Raw genomic sequence first — 21,950 nt, forward strand, 5'->3', positions numbered from 1 at the left:
AATCTATAATAAGAGAAGAGCAAGTCCTTCTGGCCATTTGAGAATTAACAAGGATATAACACAATTACCACCACAAGTTGAATTTGAGAAAATGAAGTTGACGTGGCTATATCTTATTGGGTAGGTGGACCTAGAAGAAAAGGACTTTTACCCAATAACAAGCTAGATTACGACTACAGGATGGCTAGAATAGGATTTGGACCCTTATATATGCATACATCATGTGGACTTGGTTCACAAAGCAACTTGTCTATACCATTGTTAGAGGGTGGAAGCTAGCATTCTCATTTTCTTTTCCTCTCTGGTTCGCCTATATATATATAAATATATCTCGATTTTGGAGTGTTCACGAGAAAGAGGTGATAGTGTGGCTTGTGGAGGAAATGGAGAGAGGTTACATGCTTCTGCTGGTGGTTTTGATCATTGCCATAGGAAGGGGAGAGGGACAACTAGTGGAAAACTTCTACAGCTCTAGCTGTCCTAACGTGGAAGGTATAGTGAGGCAGGCTGTTTCCACAAAGTTCAGGCAGACATTCACTACAATCCCAGCAACTCTTCGTCTGTTTTTTCATGACTGCTTTGTGACGGTACTATATTGATCGTTCTTTTTGTTACTACATATGCACTTATAAATTATTCATTCTTCACATCCATGAATGCCAGCTACTGATCATAGTGCCTTTTAACTGCATGCCCAAGTCCCATAAATGATCATCATGGAGCGTAGCTCAACAAGCAATACATAATATACTGGATGTTAAGAGGGAAAGTAGTCTTCTTTGATTGGACAAGGAGACTTTTGCTCCTAGTTTTGGTTGTGTTTTTATTTCTTATCTTTTCTTCCCTGGATATATGAACATGGTTTTGGTTTCTGGGCTGTTGGGTTATGTATGGGAAATTATTGGTCACGATTGGAGGTTAGTATCTGATACAGCCATTGAATAAAAAACTAATAGAAACAAACACAAGTTATATTGCATAGGCAAGTATTATTTTTCAACAACTGCATGATTTGGAACCAACAATCGTAGCAAATCAAGACCCGCTTGGAAGTGTAGTAAATATTGCATCGCTTGTGACCGCCAAACACACCCTAAGGGTGCCGGTCAAACATGTATTTATTATTGACTCTTGTTAATCTCATTGATGGAATTTAAGCATTTTAGTCGACGGTCACCATGACATCATGAATGGAAAGTCTATTGTACCCTCAGGCATCATTTCATGGAAAACTGTTGGATAGTTTGTCCCAAAATATAGACAACCACACCCTAAACTCTTGGCTTTCAATACTGCGATCACTTCTATATTTGTCTTGTTTTTGCTCTTTACAGGAGGCCTAATGGTAATTAATAATCGGGAAAATTCAACTGGATTGTCGCATGTTGCAACATTTCTCTCAATTCCTTAAACAAATTAAAGCAAGTATAGGCGTCACATAGTATTCACGCATGGCCAAACAGACACCAAGCTATACTAAATTCAAGGTATCAAACTAGGAATATTAGTGGTTGAACAGAGGCAATACCTACTCTGTTTTGGTCCCTGAATTACAATCTGCACATTCTTTCACAATCCCAGTATGAAAATAACTTAAAGCCACTTTAAATGATTAGGGGACATTTTGAGTTGATTTTGAGCGATATACTGCTTGACTTTTATGCTCATAAAGCGTGTACTTCGTATAAATTGCTTAATCCTATCTGAAATCATAGGGTTGTGATGCTTCCACCGTGGTTTCTTCACCAAATGGAGACGCAGAGAAGGACGCTCCAGACAATCTTTCTCTAGCAGGAGATGGATTCGATACCGTAGTGAAGGCAAAACAAGCAGTGGAAGCAGCTTGCCCCAAAGTAGTCTCCTGTGCAGACATTTTAGCTTTAGCTGCTAGGGATGTTGTTGTCCTGGTAAGAAATTCACAAGTTCTTAATTATAGTATTTCTATTTCGAAGGAGAAACTAACTTAATCTCTGTGTTTGATATGATCAAAACTCAGGCTGGAGGTCCTTCATTCAACGTAGAATTAGGACGTCGTGATGGCATGGTTTCTCAAGCATCACTTGTGAAAGGAAATTTACCAGAGCCCGACTTCACTCTTTCTCAACTTAACGCTATGTTTGCTAAAAACAACCTTAACCAGATTGATATGATTGCACTATCAGGAGCCCACACACTAGGCTTCTCCCACTGCAACCGCTTTGCGAAGAGACTCTACTCTTTTTCCTCGTCCTCTCCCGTTGACCCTTCTCTAGACGCAGAGTATGCCCAGCAGTTGATGAATGCCTGTCCTAGAAATGTAGACCCCAGCATAGCCATTGACATGGACCCTGTAACCTCACGAACCTTTGACAATGTGTATTTCCAAAATCTGGTTTCTGGTAAAGGATTGTTCACTTCAGATGAGGTGTTGTTTAGCGATCCAGCTTCTCAGCCAACTGTCAATGATTTTGCTAAGAACTCGGGCGATTTTAATGGAGCTTTTGCGACTGCTATGAGAAAGCTTGGAAGAGTGGGAGTTAAGACAGGTAGCCAAGGAAGGATCAGGACAGACTGTACAGTCATTAATTCATGAAAATTCAATATATTGTTGTTCTAGGTTGCTAATTACTTGTTTCGAAGTTTTTTTAATAATGCATTGAATCACTCTGTTGAACATCAAAGTTCTGAAGAAATAATAAGTGTATTCTTATTCTTATTATTATTATTATTATTATTAATTAAGTTGATTCCAATTTAGATTATCACCAGATAGATGGCCCCTGGCAAAATTTCTTCCAACATTACCAAAAAAAAACAATTGAGTCATGTTTTTAAAAAAACAAGAAAAATTTAAAAATCAGGGCATTGACTCAACTTGGTTTAATAAATACAATTAATTTAACAATATAATTAAAAAAAGATAACGATAGTAAATAAATCAAATATAAAAATTATATATAATGATCAACTCAAAAAATAAACGCTTGTCAATATCAAAGAAAGGTATCCTTTTAATATTTGATAACAAAACAAAAATTAAATGAGAATGTGATAACTCATGGAAAGAAAGAAGAAAAAAATAATTCAAAGCTCAATTTGTAGCAAATAAACCGTTGAATGATGAAATTGAAAGAAAAAAATCAAATAAAAAAACAAAAAAATTGATTCGAGTTCACCTAAGTTAGCCTATCAAACACATGATATAATCATGAGACCGGGATAACCTCATACAATCAAATTGAATTAAACAACAAAGCTCCAATCTCAGACAACACAATATAGAATGGTGAAATTGAAAAAAAATCCTAAAAAAACAAGAAAAAAATATTTGAGTCAACTTGGGTTAACCAGCTAAAACAACAACCTAGGATATGAGAGGACTCGAGATAACTCCATAGAATGAAAAGTAAAAACATTCATGAAGCCTAGTCCTCACCTAATCCAATGTTGAAGGATAATTTAATAAAAAAAATGATTTCAAAAGAGGACCTAAATAAAATATCGAAGTCAACTTGGACACTAAAGTCAACCCGAACTAATCTTTAAACTAATGACCTAGGTTACGAGGCTGGGACCAACCATATAGAAGGAAAACCTAAAAAAAAAACCATAAAACCAAATCCTCAATCAATAAAATATTGAGAAATGAAATTGAAGAAAAAATAAACCAAAAAAGACATAAAAAAAAAAATAGCAATAAAAAGAAAGATGATCAAATTTAACATAAAAATAAAATAAAATACTTAGGGTTAAAATTAAAAAAAAGATTCAATAAAAAAGAATAAATATCATTCAAAAGAATGAGAACTAAATCTGATATAAAAAAATAAATGAAACTAAATGTTAAGGGATGAAATTGAATACAAAAATCAATAAAAAAAAGATCCAAAACAAAATATATATAGCAATTAAAAGAAGAACGATCAAATTTGATACAAAAAAGAAATAACATGATAACTCTCAGTTTTGGTATGGTAATGCGATTTCCAATGAGAGGAGAGAGAAAATAATGAGGAGAAGAAAAAAAGCTCGTCGGAGCCAAACCAAGACGTCATCACTAACACACGTCATACCACTAGAAAATAAACAGCGAAAGGCTTTGAAACCGCTATAAAAGCTATCTTTTGGTCTTTTGAAAGCATCTCTTGTGTCGCTTGAAGACCATAGTAGTCTCCAACATGATGGTGCCAACCAATTTTGATTTTTTAAATATATTTTATATTTATTAAAATATCAAATTTTCCCTTATCCAACTTAATTATTACTAAAAAGAAAAGGAAAAATAAAAAATAAATCCCTTGGTTGCCAATTAAATAAAAATATGCTTCCAAAGATAATTTAGTCGTTTCACTATGTTTTTAAAATGCAAAAAGACTTATTTGTCCTTTAAATCATAATGAAAAGGATAACCTCTTTTTAAGACAAAAAAAAAAAGGCAATTTCATTGTAAAATGAGAAAGGAAAAAATAATTTCATAACCTCCAAGTCTAGGACTCTAGGTTAGGCTACTTATTGATTGTGCATTAATGGGTTCAAGGAAAATAGCCCTTGCCTATTTTACTAATATTCAAGCCCAAAGTGATAGTTTCTAGAGTCTTTTACCTCTACGCGTGCTCTACAATCCAATGTTATTTTCCAGGTTCAATTTTCGCCATCAACCTTTAACATGATTGGTCCTTAACATTTAAAGATGAGGTGAGTGTTAGTGTATATGTCACATAGCCAATCAGTTGTTTATATGTGGCATTCATTTTGTTCATGCAAGCATTCAATGTTATTTCCCAAATCTAATTTTCGCCACCAACCTTCAACATAATTGGTCCTTAACATTTAAAGATGAGGTGATTATTAGTGTATATATCATGTAGTCAATCAATTTGTTATATATGATATCATTTTGTTCATGTAAACATATTTAATAATTAAGAAAGGCTTATTTATCTTTAATATTCATTAAATACTTTATTAATGAATCTAATATTTGATTAATGAATCTAGAGTAAAGATAAAGTCCTAATGATAGAAAAATATTTTATAAGAAAATTATAAAGTTGGTATAATTATGAGATTATTATTGCATCAAAGTATTGTTCCTAAATGTTCTTGGTCAATACTATATTAAGATTAAACATTAATTATAGTTGTTAAGACCGATACATATTATGTTCTTTTATTTATGAAATGTATGAGAGATATCTGAAATTAATATGTACATGCTTGTCAGATGAAATTACACTAAACTAGCCCACATAACAATTCTATATGAAGAGACCACATATGTCTATAGAAAAGCTCACATGACAGTTGTGTAAGTTATCCCTAGACTTGAAATTACTAAATTATCTTTTACATATATAATGTTATGCTTTAATCCTACTACACATTGTCATAATCAAGGGTAACAAATGAATAGATATTAGATATAACAAGAACTATATAAACGTATTTGAAAAATCAATAGAGGATTTATCATCCTAGGTGAATTAAAAAAAATATTTCTAATTATACATGGAGTTGAATATAATACATCGTTTTTACGTGGAAGTTTTTTTAATATAAAACAATTATTTTATAATTCGAGGATCACGTAGAACATTTGACATTGTAAAAAATCACGCCGTGCGTGTATAACCTTTGCCAACATTTTCATTTCTAATTCCCTTACAATTTTCTAATGTGCCTTGTGCTTTCAGAGATTATTTAAGAGTTGAAACAACACTCGTAACAGGCATATTAACACTGGTATAGCTTCAAGGATTTGACTTTACATGCGGAATGTTTTATCCAGATCTAGTTGAACTACAAGAGTTCATGGGTCAGTTGGTAAATCAGAGAAAATACCATAAAATCCATTACAAATATTATAGTACTTTTACTTGAGAGTTTCCTGTAGTATGCTTGACTCTGCCAGCTCTCTGGCAACGTGTTGCCACAAACATGAAGAAATCCATCAAAACCTTGGTCTGAATACACAAACACTATCATAAAATGGAAGTCAACTCCGTGATTTTCCATAGAGGTTTGCGTAGACAATCTTAGTCCGATGCACAAGAATCATGCTCAAGACAACAGCAACAACGCAAAATCCTGACATGATCATAGAAGTAAGGAAGTAGCATATGGAACCTTCACACTTTGAAGGTTCATTCAGACCCAACATGCCTGAAAAAAATTACCCTCCATTGTGAATGTGGTAATTGTTTCCATGGGCTTGCCTTTCAGCTTCACGGTCATATATGCTGCTTGCAATTAGACCAGAAAAGACAAGTGAACCTGCCGGATTTGCCAGAGTGAGGAAATTGTACAAAGCTCCGAATTTTTTCAAACCAAACAACTCGGAGGCAGCAGCTGGCACAATTGCCCAATGAGCTCCATAGCCGAGTCCAATCAACAGGGTACCAATATACATCGCCTATATATCCTTGGACCAAAAGAGCATGCACATGAGAAGATGAAAGAACTCATTAGGCAAAAGTTACTTTGGCAGACAGGAATAGCAGAAGCGATTGTGGCAGCAAGAATGTATCAGCCTGATTCCAAAGAATATATTCCTATCTAAAACCACGTACAACACGAAAACACCTATTAGAAGCGTAGGGAATCCAGTCAAACCAATATCACTAAGTACAGTGTTATTTAAAGCATTCATGTTTTTTCTTTCCAATATGACATTTTCATTTTGTCTTGGATTTCTATGTTAAATAGCTCCTCCTAGATCATCAGCCATGTCCTCTCTCTATGTCAATTCTCATCATCATACCATCCTTTCCTAAGAAATGAGATATGACAGAAACACATATTCTGTTAACATATTAATGCGATGATCATTAAGCTGGTCCAAAACATGGAGAAGCCAGTTCAACTTCAAATTCTACAGTAAATCTGTGATTTCTATAAGACATTTTTCCAAAAGGTATTGTGACCACGTTTATATATGTTTTCCAAGAAAGCAATTGATTTCATAAATAGAAGACCCAAGAAAGATACTTTCAGACTGGGAGAGGGGGAATAAAAAAAAAAGATAGTAATCTGTTGGTTTCAAAAGTTTAGCAGCCTATAAGCATGATTGATTGAACCACCGCTTGCGTTTTGGTTTGGCAACATCTAATCGCCAACAAATGCCATGATACCTCCTGTTAAACAGATTCAATAAATTTATATTTTGGCAGCGCACACAAGTTTCCAGGTCTATAGGTTATATGCATTTTGCATAATTTGGTCCCACGAATCAAAATTCCAGATGATAGTTGAGAGCATAAAAGAATATGCCCCCAAATCCATTAAAATCACACCATAAATTGTAAAAAAAACAAAACATCCTCCCTTAGAACATGTCATTTTGTCCATTCAATGATCGATAGAGAAATTTATCAGACAATCAAGGTAAAAAAAGACCAAGAGTGAAAGACATTTTCAACTTTAATTCTAAACCCTTTAATATCTTATAGACCACTAGCATGCATGAGCCATTACAAAAAAGAAAAACACAAAACGAATGGCGAGGAAGGAAGGATCCAATGTTGTAGAACTTTATCAAATATCATAAATCTCTGCGAGACCAATTTGAATAGATGAAACATAAAAAGTTAAAAGCAACAGGGAGAAAAGAAAGGGTTGCAGTTCCTTTGATAACAGGATTTCCAATAACAACAGAGATAAAGTCAAAACCAATAGAGATCATACGTGCAAAATCCCCACCCACAACAATCCACCATACGAGTCAAAATTATGTGCACGAACAGAAGAAGAAGAAATTGAACGCGGGAGATCCATTTCCAGCTAAATTAAGTATAAAAAAGTTCCCAATTTAACACAAATGGACCAACCAAATCATCAACTTTAAGGCCAAATCAGATGATAAACCACAATAAAAGTGAAAAGATCAATAGATACTCACAGCCCATAATGGCAAAACAGGAGCTCTGCCTGTTACCACATGCCAAACCCAACCGTATCCAACAAGATTCTGCAAAGCACCAACTAACAAAGCACCCCATAAAGGCAAGATTTCTGATAAACTACCGGCCAAGAAACCAACACTACCACCAAGATCTTTAGCAACACCTAAACTTGCAAGCTGCCTTTGATTGTAGTTCAATGAGCTCTTTATAACAGGTGATATGCTACCAAATAAATAACCAATTCCTGCACATGATTGTATCCACATTGCAGCCACAAAAACTAGCCATCTATTATTGATGAACCCAGAAAATCTATCTGGTAACTTGCCCATCATCACTAAAACAACAACAACAACAACAACAAAAGTTTGTTTCTTGATTTTGTGGTTTCTAGCTAAATGAAAGGAGCTGGAATTAATTATTATTATTATTATTATTAGCAGTTGCTAAATAAAATTGTATTTTTCAACAACAATTGAGTTAAAATATATTATTTTCTAAATACCTTCTTTTTCTTTTTTTTTGCTGTATCTTAATTTTTTTGTTTTTTTTTTTTTTTCAAATTATGCTAGCTGATATGAGACTCGTTGTAGAGTTAGATCTGTCTTGTCCTCGCGCCGAATGATTTGTCGGTTCCCCATAAACATGTCAAACATGTTGATAGCCTTGCACAAAAGGATAAAATATCAATTTGTGGCAGATAAGGATCATCAAGTTATCATCAGCCAATGATCTCTGCTGTAATGAAAAGCACTCTTCATCCCATCTTCTTCCTCTCAAGTCTCAATATATGTAAACACATGTAAGGTCCTGGCAAATATAAAATAGCTTATGTATCCATCTTATATTATGGGAATCTCAAATTTTTCTAAACATAAGAGAAATTTATATCTCGGCAGAATTTTTTGTAACGAAATTAAACTTAAAAAATACAAGCATTTTGAACCGAATTTCCATAAACAATTTATTATTAGTATTATTATTTTTAGATTAAATACATAATAATTAAAAATAAATTTAAACAAAAAATCATAATAATATTTAAAAACTAAAAATAAGATTACAAAAAATTTTGTTTGGAATGTAAATAATAAAATAAAATAAGATATTAAAAGGCCTTACCCACACAAGTTTAGAATATGAATGGCACATCATTGTTGTTTATCGTAATTTATAAAATAAAAACACTTCTGAAAGCTCGAACCGGCAACTACTTTGCGACTTGGATTTATTATAAAACAATTAAGAAAAATATACTACACCCCAGTTAGTTTAGTGTTGGAGGTAATACTACTAGTTTAACCAAGTTTTCTCCAATGATTTTCCTTGATTGATTTTGAAATTTTGAATGTTAGGGAATGTCATCGGGCACACAATAATATGGATTGGGCCATTGAGGCATTGCCTGGTTTGGATCTGGAGACAATTAGCTAGTTTTGCAAATTGTGTCGTGTGCCTTAGCCGCTGCTATATCCACCATTTGGGCCGGAACGGAAACTTAACCCACTTATAATTGCTCTTTCCGGCCGCAAATGGTCAGATAACATCCAAGAGACGACATCCCTTCCTCTACATAATTTTCAGCCTGGTCGATTCATTGTCAATTTGGCAATGCGAGTGGGAGATATGGAGATATGAAGTTATGAATTACGGCATCAGTTGAAGAGGTCTGTTCTACGACTTGAAATTATTAATCCCAGGCCTTATTATGATGCCTCTGGAGAGTACCCTTCCACCATGAATCACACTTGGTATTATACTCTTCAATGCACCTGTGCTACGCTGTGGGAGGATTAGAAGTTAATTTCAAACATAAGGTGTTTGTGTCATACATGTGCTTTATAATATCATGATTTTTTTTTATTTAGAGAGTAATATTTATTTCAGAATACAAGTTTTTTTTAAATATTTTTAATTCTTAATTACATGCATGGTTACTTTCGAATTAAGGTTTTAATAAACATAATTTTTAATTTTTTAGATTGTTATCTACTTGGTTAGAAATTATATAACCAAGTGATCAACAGTTTTGTGTAAGGAATATATATATGTCTAAATAGTATGCTTACGTGGCTAGAAGAATTATTTACTATATTAATTCTGGCTTATAATTAAGAGTTCTTTATTATTTAATTTAATTTAATTTATTGGTTCTTCATTCGTGGTTGGTGTTGGTAATGACATGATTACTTCAAAAGAATTTAACAATTCATGTTTTTCTATGCTTTTTATGAAGTAATTTTTGCTCACCTTTTTATAGATGTTGCACTTGATGTTGACGCTGCCCTGAAGTTTTTTCATTGGCAATGACATTTTCTGCTTGAACTATGCACGAACAATGTTAGATCATTAAACACCTAACTAGTTCTAATGGGAGAGATAGAATGAGGATCACTAGTTCTAGTCGAGTGGCGATCGAGTGTTTCATTGAAAACACCTAACTATTTTGTTACTTCGATGTCTCTATGCATTTTTGTTTGTTATTATATGTGCTGTCGAAGTTTCAATGAATTATGAACATTTGCGTGCATGGATATGGCTAGAGCATGCAATCTTAGTATTCTGGATGCCCTTGGATCCCCTGATAGTATTTATGGCTATTAATTATGCTTGTTTTGCTTGTGAGTTCTTACCATGCTCCAACAACTACTTACCGAGCCCCCCTACCTTAAATTGGAGGCGAAGTTTGATTCAACAAAATTGTAAGAATACGAATCGGGTCTTAATGGGCTTTCATTAAAATTGTAAGAACAAGGATTAGAGTTGGAATGATCCAATATGAGACTCAATGATCACATTGATCCATTAATAATATGGTTTAACCGAATTTCAAGTATATATCTATAAACATCATTATTGTGAAGTTGAAAGTACTCATCATATGGCCTTTAAATTATAAAATTCCAAGTATATAGTATAATTTTTCTAGTTGTCGTGCATTTGATGAGGTAAGAACATGTGAATCTGAATAGCTTGATTCTCTAACCTTCGCTTTTCCTAGTCATCAATACAGCCCGTGCCTTCTTCTCAAAGCAATACCTCGCCTTTATAATACCGTTTTCACCATGTTATTGCCATCGTCTCACAGAGTGCGAATTGAGAGACTCGCACGGCAAGGAAAGCAAGGGAGAAGATGTCGGATTGGGGGCCGGTATTTGTGGCGGTGGTGCTATTTATACTCTTAACACCAGGTTTGCTGATTCAGATGCCGGGTCATCACCGATTCATAGAATTTGGCAACTTCAAGACTAGCGGAGTTTCCATACTGGTTCATTCCATCATCTACTTCGCTCTCATTTGCATCTTCTTGCTTGCTGTTGGTGTCCACATGTATGTTGGATCATAGCCCTCGATTGCGGATCTGCTTTTGACACAGAGATGTGACGCCTAGCATAACATGTTGTAATAAATCTGCTCTTTTTCTTTTTGGGTTTTTGTTTTAAGTAAATGTTCTTTTAACTTGATTCGTGTGGCAAGTATTTGTACTTAATCCACTGAAAAGATGTAATGGAGTTCTATGTGTGCTTTGTGATTGCAAGTTGGAATTCCTAACTGAATCAATTACAAACGAGCCTGGATATGCTCGCAATAGGCACCAAGTTCAGCGTTTCCTGTCACTCATTAAGTGTTGCTAGTGAATAGTGATTTCATAAACTTGAAAGAGAAGCAGAAAATTAGGTTGAAGATGCAAGGGGGTAGGAATTTTAGTCAGGGTTAAATCAGGGAAAAAATCTCAGAGAAAACTAAAATATAAAATTTTCTAGATTTATAGCTAAAAATATAAATTGTTGAAGGAGTTGAAAAAAAAATTCTTTACTGGAGCCAGAGCCCCTGCCAGCCCTCCTGGTTCCGCCACCATGAAGATGACTAGGGGTAACTTGAATGAGAGTGGATTGAAAGGATTGGAGGATTTGCAATCTTTGCACAAACACGATTATTGGATAGAAACACTGAAGGAGAGGGACTGAAAGATCACCTGGCTAGAAACGATTATTGGATAGGATTTGCAATTTTTTTTTATCATTTTTTAATTGATTTTCTTTTCAATTTCATCCTTCTACATTATATTAATTCAGAATTGAGTTTCATAATTTATTTCAATTTGCTTTTTACTTATAATCTAAGTTATGGATTTGACAAGTTAACCCATTAGTTCAATTTAATATGTCATTGTCTTAATATTTCAAGAAAAATATTTGTCTAATATGTCATCATTTCAATATTTAAAAAAACTATCATCTAATATGTATCGGATTTTGAGTTCATAATTAATTTCTTTAATAGAAAACACGTTAGTAACACATAAATAATTTTTTTCCTTAAATTTTTTTTTAATCTGACCTATAATATAGCATAGACTAATGATCAGTACTATTTATGCATCGCCTGAGGACCTAATTATTCCATGTCTTGCTTTCAAAATTACAACTTTATTATTAGTTCAAATGACAACAAGATGAATATGTGAAGTGTTAGATCCTTCTTGTTGATGTATTATCTATTTGGGCATCTTTAATGTTCACTAGATAATATAACCATAACCTATCAAGGAGGTATGTGCTTTATAGTCAATTGGTTGATTACATGTGACACTGATTTTATTCATGCAAAATATATTTATTATTCATAAAGCTATCCTTTATCTTTAATATTTATTTATGTTTGTTTAATGAATCTAAAGTAAAGATTAAGTCCTTGAAACAACATTGTTTTGCAAAGAGAAATTTAAAGTTGTTATAATTATGAGATTCTTATTGTATAAAAGCATTGTTTCTAAATATTTATGGTCGATACACTGAATATTAATTTGAGTTGTGGAGAATGATACATATTATATTTTTTTTTCTTTATGATATGAAACAATTGTTTTCATAAGTTGAGGTGTGTGGAATACCTAGAACTAATATGTATATGTTTGTTAGATGATATGTACATTGAACTGACCCGCATGAATTGTATACAGAGAGATCACATATGTTTATCGAAATGCTCATATGATAATTGTGTAAGTGATTCTTAAACTTGAGATCATTAAGTTATCCTATATAGAGAATGTTATGTTTTGATTCTGACTACATGTTATCCTAATCAAGGGTGATAAACAGGTAGATATATATTGAGTATATCATGAACTATATGAAGGTATTTGTATGATTAAGAGATGATTAATCATTCTATGTGAATTAGAAAAAGTGTTCTAGTTGTTATCAAATAAATATTAATTGTGAAATCCTTGTGTAAGGTGAATTAAAATTTAAAAAGAGTTTTAAATCTTATTAAAATAATTAATGACTATAGTGTTGAGAATAAACATACTCCATATTATAATGCCTAAATCAAAACATTTATGATGAAGGTATAATGATTACATAAAGAAATTGATCACTAAAAGGTTAAGTCAAATCAAATATGACTTTGCTAATATTTAAGAGATCATAACACAATACTAGATTATGCACTTGGTCTTGAAATATAAATCAATCAATTGTTGAATTGATATTAATTAAATTATTTAATTTATTTAATTTAATTTTCATTATAATTATAATTTATATTTAAACCAACTTATTAGAAATCTAATGAGTTACATATATTAAAACCATTGTTCATTAATTAAATTGGAATGATTAATCAAGTTTGACATGATTGTGAATAAGTTTTAGAAATTGAGGATTAAAATGTAATTAATATAATGGATTATAATTTTAAACTTAGAAAAATCAAGTAGGGACTTGAATGAATAAATTTCTAAAATTATCTTGAAATAATATATGTAATATTATTTAAGAGAAAAATTATTTTTTTTCATTTATAGAATTATTACATTTTTTTTTATAAATAGAATGTTATACCTTATTTGTTTCAAGTAAGAACGGGTGTGATGAAGTAGAGAAGTATGTTATAAAGCATACAGTATGTGAGAGAGTTGTACAAATATTACAGAACATACAGTACAATTAAAAATATAATAAAAAAACTAGTATTTAAAAGCATAACAATCTCTCTATAAAGTTTTAAAAGAATTTTTATTGATGAACAGTTGGAAGATTTGTAATTTTCAACAATACAATTTTAAAGAATTCAATTAAAGAAAAAATATCAGATTTTCAGATAATTTTGACGTAAACCTCCACTACTCTAAATTGTCTGATAGTATTCTTATGACTCTTGGAATTTTATTTTTTTTATATCATTTGTGCTGTGTCTAATTCAGAAAACCCCACATAACCTACCTACCAGTTCTAGGATCAAGCTGATGATTCTGTTAAATGGAGATGAAACTGGTATGGTTGCAGAGAACCAGACAGTGCGTTTTCAGCATCATGTTTTCTTAGTCAAAAAGTGCTTCAAAATGTCAAATACTTTAATTCCCTCTTGGCCACTTCCATTATGTCGAGATCTACAATCACCATTTTCTAATGAAGAAGTAATCTTGACTTGACTATAGTAATTTTGCAGTAATTAAGCTGCTCTTGCTTTCCTACAGGATAATCATGATGCTGAACACCATCCTGTACACAAGTAATCTCTTTCTTTTTTTTTTCAATTCAAAGAGCTGGCAGCGATGGCTACAGGCATAAGAACAAAAGAAACCACAGAGATTCTGTACCCCTTGGCAAAATTCAGATTTCATATGATGCACGACATGATGCTAATTAAAAAGAGAAGAGCAACCTGATTTTATAATCCTAGTAGAGCAGAAAGAGAACTAAAACACCGCCGGCAGGCTAGACATAAAGGTGGACGTGAAGAATAACGAGAAACAGAACAAGAAGCAGACCGTAGATAACCAAATGAACAAATATGGCAGCTAGACTCGTCTTCATATTCATGAAATCAAGGGGTCGTTCCTTCCCTGGCATTTGAAAGAGCAAACCTGGTGACAGGAACGCAAACAAAGCAGCAGCTATGAGAGAAGCAGCCCAGTCGTTCATCCTAAGCGTCAAGAAATCTCCCCACCTTCCTTCTTTTGAGCTCTTGGTGCCTCAACTCTTAAGAGTAGGAGGAGCTAGGGGAATTAAGCAAAGGTTAAAGGCTTTGGTTGCTATAATAATGTACATGCTCCTTGCAGCTCCTCGAGAGGGGCAATGGGGTCCTTGCTTTAGGGAATAGGATTCCCATGAACTTAGGGCATGGATTATCCTTTCAATCACCCACCCACTTTGTAAGCTTTTTTGAAACTAGTTGCTGGATAAGGGAGAGCATCATTTTCTATTGATGTCAAGGCTGATTGTAATCAATGGCAGGACCAAGTGGCAGTATGGTTACCCGCACCATCACCGTTCATTACAGTACTAGAATTCCACTAGGTTACAAGCTTTTCTAAAAGAAGCTTACCTTGAGGAATAATCAAAGCGTGTGTAGGTCCATTCTCTTGCTTCGACCGAGGTGGTCATTATTTCAACCTTTCGGCTGTTTTTAAAAGAATGTTTGATATTAAAAATTATTAAATTTATGTTTTTTTAATGATTTTAATATATTAATATTAAAAATAAAATAATAAAGTTAAAAAACACACATAATTCTTTTCATTATCTTCTAATGCATATTACCTAAAATTGTTTACTTTATCGATAACTTTTATTTTACCTTCTAGAGATATTTTTTTGAGATTAACAATCTTTAATGTTATATCTATATAAATATAAGAATACAAATTCTATCTTTAAAAAACACACTTATTAGACAATTACAAACCTTGAACTTTTAAAAAAATATATAAAAATACCCAAATAAAAAAAAAAACCTCCAACGCCATTGATTATCTACATTTAAGTTATAAACAGGTATGGGCTTGGTCTTTTCTTTTGAAGATTCCTTACCTCCTAAAAAATATCCACCAATCTTTTATATATAAAAGGAGGAGACAGTCGTTCGTTCTTGTTTGACGTGCACCAACCCAAAGACCCACACTGTTTTTCTTGTTATTTAACTAAGCTGTGCTCGTTATTCAGGGCTTGATAAGTTTGTAAATTCTAGCATTTGATTCTCATATTGAGATAAGAAAAAACAAAAATAATGAGAGAGAGGAGAGATGTCATTTTGTAATATAAGATTTTATTAAAATAAACTTATTTTATATTTATTTCTTTAATCAAATATATTTTTATTTTTTCTCATCTAATAAACAAGAAGATTCTCATTTAACAAAGGCTTGGAAGCACGTCGGCTTATAACCAAAGACCACAATGTTCCCTTCAAGTTCCCATTCCCCAAGTGTCAAACTGAAAGCTTGATAGAGAGAGAGAAAAAACTCTTCACTTCCATCCTTATCGCCATAGCCTCGCCTTCAAGATAAGCTTTTAACCTAGTTACCTCCTCTCTTAAAAACTACAAAAGAACCGAAAATCCCCATAATTGTATTCTTTTTCTTTATCCTTTGGAGCTACATAAAATGGCAGACTGGGGGCCAGTGTTAGTAGGGGTGGTGCTGTTTGTGTTGCTTACACCAGGTCTTTTGTTTCAGTTACCAGGTAACAGCAAACAAGTGGAGTTTGGGAGTTTGAAGACGAATGGCATGGCTGTAGCTGTGCATACTCTCATCTTTTTCGCTGTCTATGCTGTTCTCATCTTGGCTGTTCATGTTCACATCTATACTGGCTGATTACTCATATTGTACTGGTAAGCTTGTTTGACAAAGTTGTTGCTGGATGGTGGAGATCTCTTTATGCTTGTGCCCATTTTTTCCCTCTCGTTTTTATTTTGTTTTTCTTTCTCTTGGTGGGAAAAGAAAGATGGTCATTTATAGTTGTGGATCATGATTTAATAGAACCTTGGCTGCTAATTTGAATAAGAGAAATGGAGCACTGATGTTTTAGTACTGGATTGGCTGACCAGTGCTGTCATTTCCACATTAGTGGGACCCGCTGTTAAGTAGTAGGTATGGAAGGTGAAAGATTCATCTTAGTCAGTACATAGAAATCCTCTATCGTTTTGTTGTTGTGGAGATTTGAAGTTTAAAGGCTCATAATTAGCATCTTAAGGCTCAATAAAGACTATGGCAACAGTTTAAATGCTCGAGGGTTCTTGTTAAAGAAAAAAAGAAAAGGGAAATGCTAGATGGTGCTGTTGTATTTGTTGCCCAGCTAGAATATGTATTATTCATTAACAGACCCATCACTTTATTCTATGATATATCGAGACATAAATAATCAATAGGACAAAGAGGAACATTACTAGTATCAAGCATCATGTCAACCATGCTAAAAAAACCTCAAGGTTACGCATTTAAAACTATACTGAACACGAGGCAAAGAAGATTAGGAAACAGTAATGCTAATACAGAAGAAAAGAAAGAAGAAACTCATGTATAAGAAGGAAATGGAAGAAAACAATAGTATATAGAACTATAAAAGTGGCCTTCGCCTAGGCTGTTTCTGATTGATTACTGACCATTCCCACTTAAAGAAGGGAATTTTCTAATCAGTTGGCATGTATGTGAACACCTATTGCGATGATCAGGATGGTGATAATGCAAAAGTATATAACAGCATGAACTAGAATGGAAATCCCACTTGTGTACATGTTCCCAAATTCTACTACTCTTGTTCTTGCTGGTAGCTGGAACAATAGCCCTGGTGACAGGACAATGAACAAAACCACTGCAACAACAACCGGTCCCCAATCGGCCCTCATCTCTCTCAACGTGGATTGAGGTTTAAAACTTCAGAGTATTGCTTGAATTAAGCTGGTTTGGTCACAAAAGATAATGATGTGGGTTTAAATATGGAGGAGGACGAATAAGTCTAATTTTCTTGGTGACGAAGGAGGTGGGGATGCGAAACTTATTGAGAAAGAAGAGAGTTGGGTTATGAAGGGAGGAAAGGTATGCTTTTGTAGTGGGTTTTCTTTATGAAGTCGAAAAGAAACAAGTTTTCTTTCACCGCCATCTAATAATTGCTCCCTTATAGGCTTCTTTTTGCCTGCTTTACAGATTGACGAAGATAAGCCTTGGAAAAAAAAATCATAAAATAAACAATCAGGCAGGCAGGTGCATGTGTAAAGGTCTTGAAATGCTTGGTTGTCTCGTTTATCTTTCTTACGCAAGGCATGCAGCAGTCTCCTTGATCGCTATTCTGAAGCTTCCTTTGCATGACTCCAGCCGTTGGTGTTATGGCTTTGTCTTTGACACTTTGGGTAGGCAGAGACAGGAGGAACAAGTGTGAATAGGCTCTGAATTGTACATATAATTGGTCTATCCTTTCAGTTACAGACAAAAATACCTATCAATATCTACGCATTTCAGCAAAAAAATGATGATAATCCAATCTCTTTTTTTTTTAGCCAGTAGACCATGTTATTAAGACATCAATTTGAAAACCAAATTGATGAAAGGAGATACAGCTTGCTACATGATATCAGAAGCAGAAAAAACATAAGATGACTAGCAAACAACGCACAAAACACAAGGGAACAACACACCTACAGAATCGCAAGACCTAGAGCCAAAACGGAAGAAGAAAAACCGAAAACTCAAGACAGACTAAGAACCCCATCATAAAACAAAATGATATCGAAAAGACAAGCCACAAAATCGGATGACCTGCTAACACCTTGAATAGTCACCACCAAAAGAAAGCAGGACAGAGGGACAGACAGGGAGAAAGGCAACAACCAGAACTGATCTAGAGAAAACCAGCAAAAAAACAAGCATCCGAACAACAAAGAAGCCTCTTGCAACTACCAGAACTCCTCAACCCTTAACCTTGAGTTGCTAATGAGATTCGGAATGCTTTTTAGACTATCTCTCAATTTGTCCTCCAAGAAAGTCTATCATAGCATCATCCCCATTAGTAGAGTCGGTTTAAGAAAACAGGGCAAGCTCCTCAGATTAACGTGTTAGATGTTGATGAGCATGCCTAGGCATGAAATCGATCCGTTGAACACAAGCTTTTGAACATGTTGTAGCATACCGTGCATTATTCTAATCGAACAAGGGCCTTTTCCAGATGAAATGCAACCATTTCCATGTTTCTAATGCCCGCTAGAAAATTGTTTCATTTAGATAAAATAATTAATTTCTAGAAAATTGATATATATATATATATATATATAAAAGTAGTATCATGGAAAATGAGTAATAAAATACTTTCCGATTTTAATTATATCATTAAAAATAAACTGGAAAATAATTTATTAATAATTTTTTTAATTTTATTAAAAAAAATAGGATCGAATCTAATAGATAAAAAATAAAGGAGAAAGAAATTAAAAAAAATAATTTTATATAATTTTTTATATAAAATAAATAGCAATTAAAATGATAAAAATTCAATTTAACAGATAAAAAAATTAAAAAATTAAAAAAAAACATAAATTATCTCAAATAAAATAAATAACAAGTAAAATAATATGGACTAAATCTGATATATAAAAAATCTCAATTAAAAAAAAATAAGATGTAAACAAATAATAATTAAAGAAATGATAAAAAAAATCTCAATTAAAGGAATGAAAACAAATAACAAGATATTTTATAATTTTTCAAAAGTTCTAAAAAGTGTTTTCTGTCCAAAATAAAAAAAAAACACTTTCTTGAAAATCAAGTTAAAATTTTTTGACTGAAAAAGTATTTTTTATTAACTAATTTTTATAGTGATAAACAAACATAAAAAAGTTAAAAAATTATTTTTCATAAAACAAAAATGCCTAAAAAGATATCCTTATGGAAGTGGATATCTTTTTTTTTTAGTTTAACGTGGGTGTCCAGGCCAGCTCCAGTGGCTATCATATAAGCAACCACATGTCTCGAACCAGAGATCATAGAGAAAGCAAACATCTTGGTTCCAAGCTTTTACCACTGGACCACCACCTAGATGGTTAATGGAAGTAGATACTTGATTGAATTTAGATTAAACCTGAGGTATTCCCATTTATATTCCTGGTTAGTTCCTGTTATATTCAAGATACACTATTTGATCATTTAACCTATTTATTTTTGCGTTTTAAAAGTGTTTTTGAAAAAGATTGAAATTTTTTTTATTTTTTTTAGTTTTTTTAAATCATTTTGATGCGCTGATATAAAAAATAATTTAAAAAATAAAATTATATTATTTAATATATTTCTAAATAAAAAATATTTTAAAAAATAACAATAACTACACCATTAATTAATTAATATGCAATCAACTGGAAGAAACTGTTCACTGAAAACCAAATGAGACGGCAAACACATCTCATGAAAATCCTTTCTTTAATAGACCCGAATAACTAAGCAGCGTTTTATGTTTACGAGGAAATCACACACCTACAGAATGAAATACCCAAACCAAACCTAAAAGAAAAGATCTAAATATTTCCCACGGCCGTCCGGAGGAAATAGAAGGGCCACATCCTCTGCCGTCAATGGGGATACGGCTAAAAATGCAACGTCAAATCCAATGCCCCCTTCCAGATATTGACTTTGTCTTCTTCCTTCAGATTTCCATTTGTCCCAAGCTATTTCCTTTTTGTCTTTCTTCAGGCAACTCTTTCCCATCCTGTCTTTATAGTCCCATTCACCTTGTTATCTCTGGATTCCATAACTTCTCACATATCTCCGGCATCACTCCTCCATCCTCATCACTCCTACTGAGTAAGCAATAGAGGGCTAAGAGAAGGAAAGGAAGTTCAGAAGACTGTGAAATGGGAGATTGGGGACCAGTGGTAGTCGCTTTGGTTCTGTTTGTTCTGTTGACACCGGGACTGCTTTTCCAGCTACCAGGGAATAGCCGAGTGATAGAATTCTGCAACAGGAAAACCAGCGGGCTCTCTATTTTTGTTCATACCGTTATCTTCTTTGGCCTCATAACCATTTTTCTCATCGCAGTTGGTGTTCATATTTACACTGGATAACATCTTTGCCATTCACCACAACAGCTCCGATCCTCATCCTCCTCGTGATGCCGATGACCTTCAATAACTTGGTTTCTTTCAGGAAAACATATGCATCTCTCTTAGCTGTAGTCTGCAGGAAAAAAAAGTCTCCTTTCTTGATCTCCTACTCCTTTCATGTGTTTTCTTTTTTGTTAACGGTTTATATAGTTTTTAGATCAGTGATTTATTAGAAAAATGTTATGTACTTTGTTGAAGAATGTTTAATTAATGGGATCGGGTCTGTTTCAAGTTATCAATGTTCAACTTCAAGCTGGTATCCCTCGACTGGTTGTGATTTTGATGCAGTAGAATTTAGAGGTGCTCTGGGACGACACACTCAAGGTTGTCAATTCCGTTTCGGTAGGTGTTTCGTTTTTTCAATTGGAACGGAATGTTTCAGTTTCGGAGTGTTTCGGCGTGCCGTTTCGGGGTTGTACTGTTCATATATATATATATATATATATATTCAACAAACATAATTCAAATTCAAGATAAATTAATTATAAATTATGCAATACAAACACAATGCCAAACAAATATAATTTCAAAATTTAAAATATTTCTAAATAGTCAAGATTAAATAGATCTTTAACTTAAAGTAATTCAACTTAAACAAAATATCAAAATATTATGAAAGTAAAATGTTTTAACACAAATATTTTAAATATAAAGTTAGGTCAATGTTATTAAGGCTAATGAAATCTAAAGCATCCCTTGTTTTGCTCAAATTCCTACAAAGTATAAACATGAAAAAAACAACATGAATATAAACCATATATATTAGTGATAAATCTAATTTTAAAAAATTAATATCATTGTTAATGAAAATAGTAATAATAATTTTTAATGTTATTATTAATATCATTCTTATAGAAAATTGTAATAAAAAAGAGCTTTTTATAATTGGGTGGTTTAATTAATTAAATTGAATAAGGTTCAATTTGATTCAATGACTTTTCAAGAGCGGAACGGAACATGTGGAATGGAACAGGAACGTTTCGAGCGGAATTTAGCCGAAAAATCCGGAACGGACCGAGATTTAAAATGAGATGAAATTTGTTCCGTTTTGTTCCGTTTTTTAAATTGGTATGGAATGTTTCGACCATTCCGGACGGAACGGAACGGAATTGACAACCTTGCGACACACATGCACGTGCCACATAATTATTTTTTCTGTCACAGAGTAGATAGAGGTTGGAACTTAAGATCTCTTAG

The 21,950-nt window shown here is 33.1% G+C and overlaps 7 protein-coding genes across 7 annotated transcripts; 4 read left to right on the forward strand and 3 right to left on the reverse strand.

Annotated features, from left to right (window-relative positions):
- The first annotated feature begins 226 nt into the window (after positions 1-226).
- On the forward strand, positions 227-2,721 carry LOC133671000 (peroxidase 55). Its single transcript, XM_062091615.1, has 3 exons — positions 227-587; positions 1,716-1,907; positions 1,997-2,721. The coding sequence occupies exons 1-3, from the start codon at positions 384-386 to the stop codon at positions 2,570-2,572; spliced, it is 972 nt and encodes a 323-aa protein (XP_061947599.1). The 5' UTR covers positions 227-383; the 3' UTR covers positions 2,573-2,721.
- Positions 2,722-5,701: 2,980 nt separating this feature from the next.
- Positions 5,702-8,519, reverse strand: LOC133671156 (protein NUCLEAR FUSION DEFECTIVE 4-like). Its single transcript, XM_062091811.1, has 2 exons — positions 7,877-8,519; positions 5,702-6,391 (listed from the first exon to the last, which is right to left on the reverse strand). The coding sequence occupies exons 1-2, from the start codon at positions 8,213-8,215 to the stop codon at positions 6,152-6,154; spliced, it is 579 nt and encodes a 192-aa protein (XP_061947795.1). The 5' UTR covers positions 8,216-8,519; the 3' UTR covers positions 5,702-6,151.
- A 2,291-nt stretch (positions 8,520-10,810) lies between these two features.
- On the forward strand, positions 10,811-11,418 carry LOC133671413 (uncharacterized). Its single transcript, XM_062092186.1, has one exon. It carries the CDS (start codon positions 11,014-11,016, stop codon positions 11,224-11,226), a length of 213 nt encoding a protein of 70 aa, XP_061948170.1. The 5' UTR covers positions 10,811-11,013; the 3' UTR covers positions 11,227-11,418.
- Positions 11,419-14,395: 2,977 nt separating this feature from the next.
- LOC133671415 (uncharacterized) lies at positions 14,396-15,096 on the reverse strand. Its single transcript, XM_062092188.1, has one exon. The coding sequence runs from the start codon at positions 14,813-14,815 to the stop codon at positions 14,609-14,611; it is 207 nt and encodes a 68-aa protein (XP_061948172.1). The 5' UTR covers positions 14,816-15,096; the 3' UTR covers positions 14,396-14,608.
- Positions 15,097-15,889: 793 nt separating this feature from the next.
- Positions 15,890-16,901, forward strand: LOC133671414 (uncharacterized). Its single transcript, XM_062092187.1, has one exon. It carries the CDS (start codon positions 16,276-16,278, stop codon positions 16,483-16,485), a length of 210 nt encoding a protein of 69 aa, XP_061948171.1. The 5' UTR covers positions 15,890-16,275; the 3' UTR covers positions 16,486-16,901.
- A 183-nt stretch (positions 16,902-17,084) lies between these two features.
- On the reverse strand, positions 17,085-17,757 carry LOC133671412 (uncharacterized). Its single transcript, XM_062092184.1, has one exon. The coding sequence runs from the start codon at positions 17,514-17,516 to the stop codon at positions 17,304-17,306; it is 213 nt and encodes a 70-aa protein (XP_061948168.1). The 5' UTR covers positions 17,517-17,757; the 3' UTR covers positions 17,085-17,303.
- Positions 17,758-20,130: 2,373 nt separating this feature from the next.
- On the forward strand, positions 20,131-21,094 carry LOC133670499 (uncharacterized). Its single transcript, XM_062091001.1, has one exon. The coding sequence runs from the start codon at positions 20,505-20,507 to the stop codon at positions 20,712-20,714; it is 210 nt and encodes a 69-aa protein (XP_061946985.1). The 5' UTR covers positions 20,131-20,504; the 3' UTR covers positions 20,715-21,094.
- Positions 21,095-21,950: the final 856 nt, after the last annotated feature.

Source organism: Populus nigra, chromosome 13 (genome assembly GCF_951802175.1).
Source record: "Populus nigra chromosome 13, ddPopNigr1.1, whole genome shotgun sequence".
NCBI classification, from domain to species: Eukaryota; Viridiplantae; Streptophyta; class Magnoliopsida; order Malpighiales; family Salicaceae; genus Populus; species Populus nigra.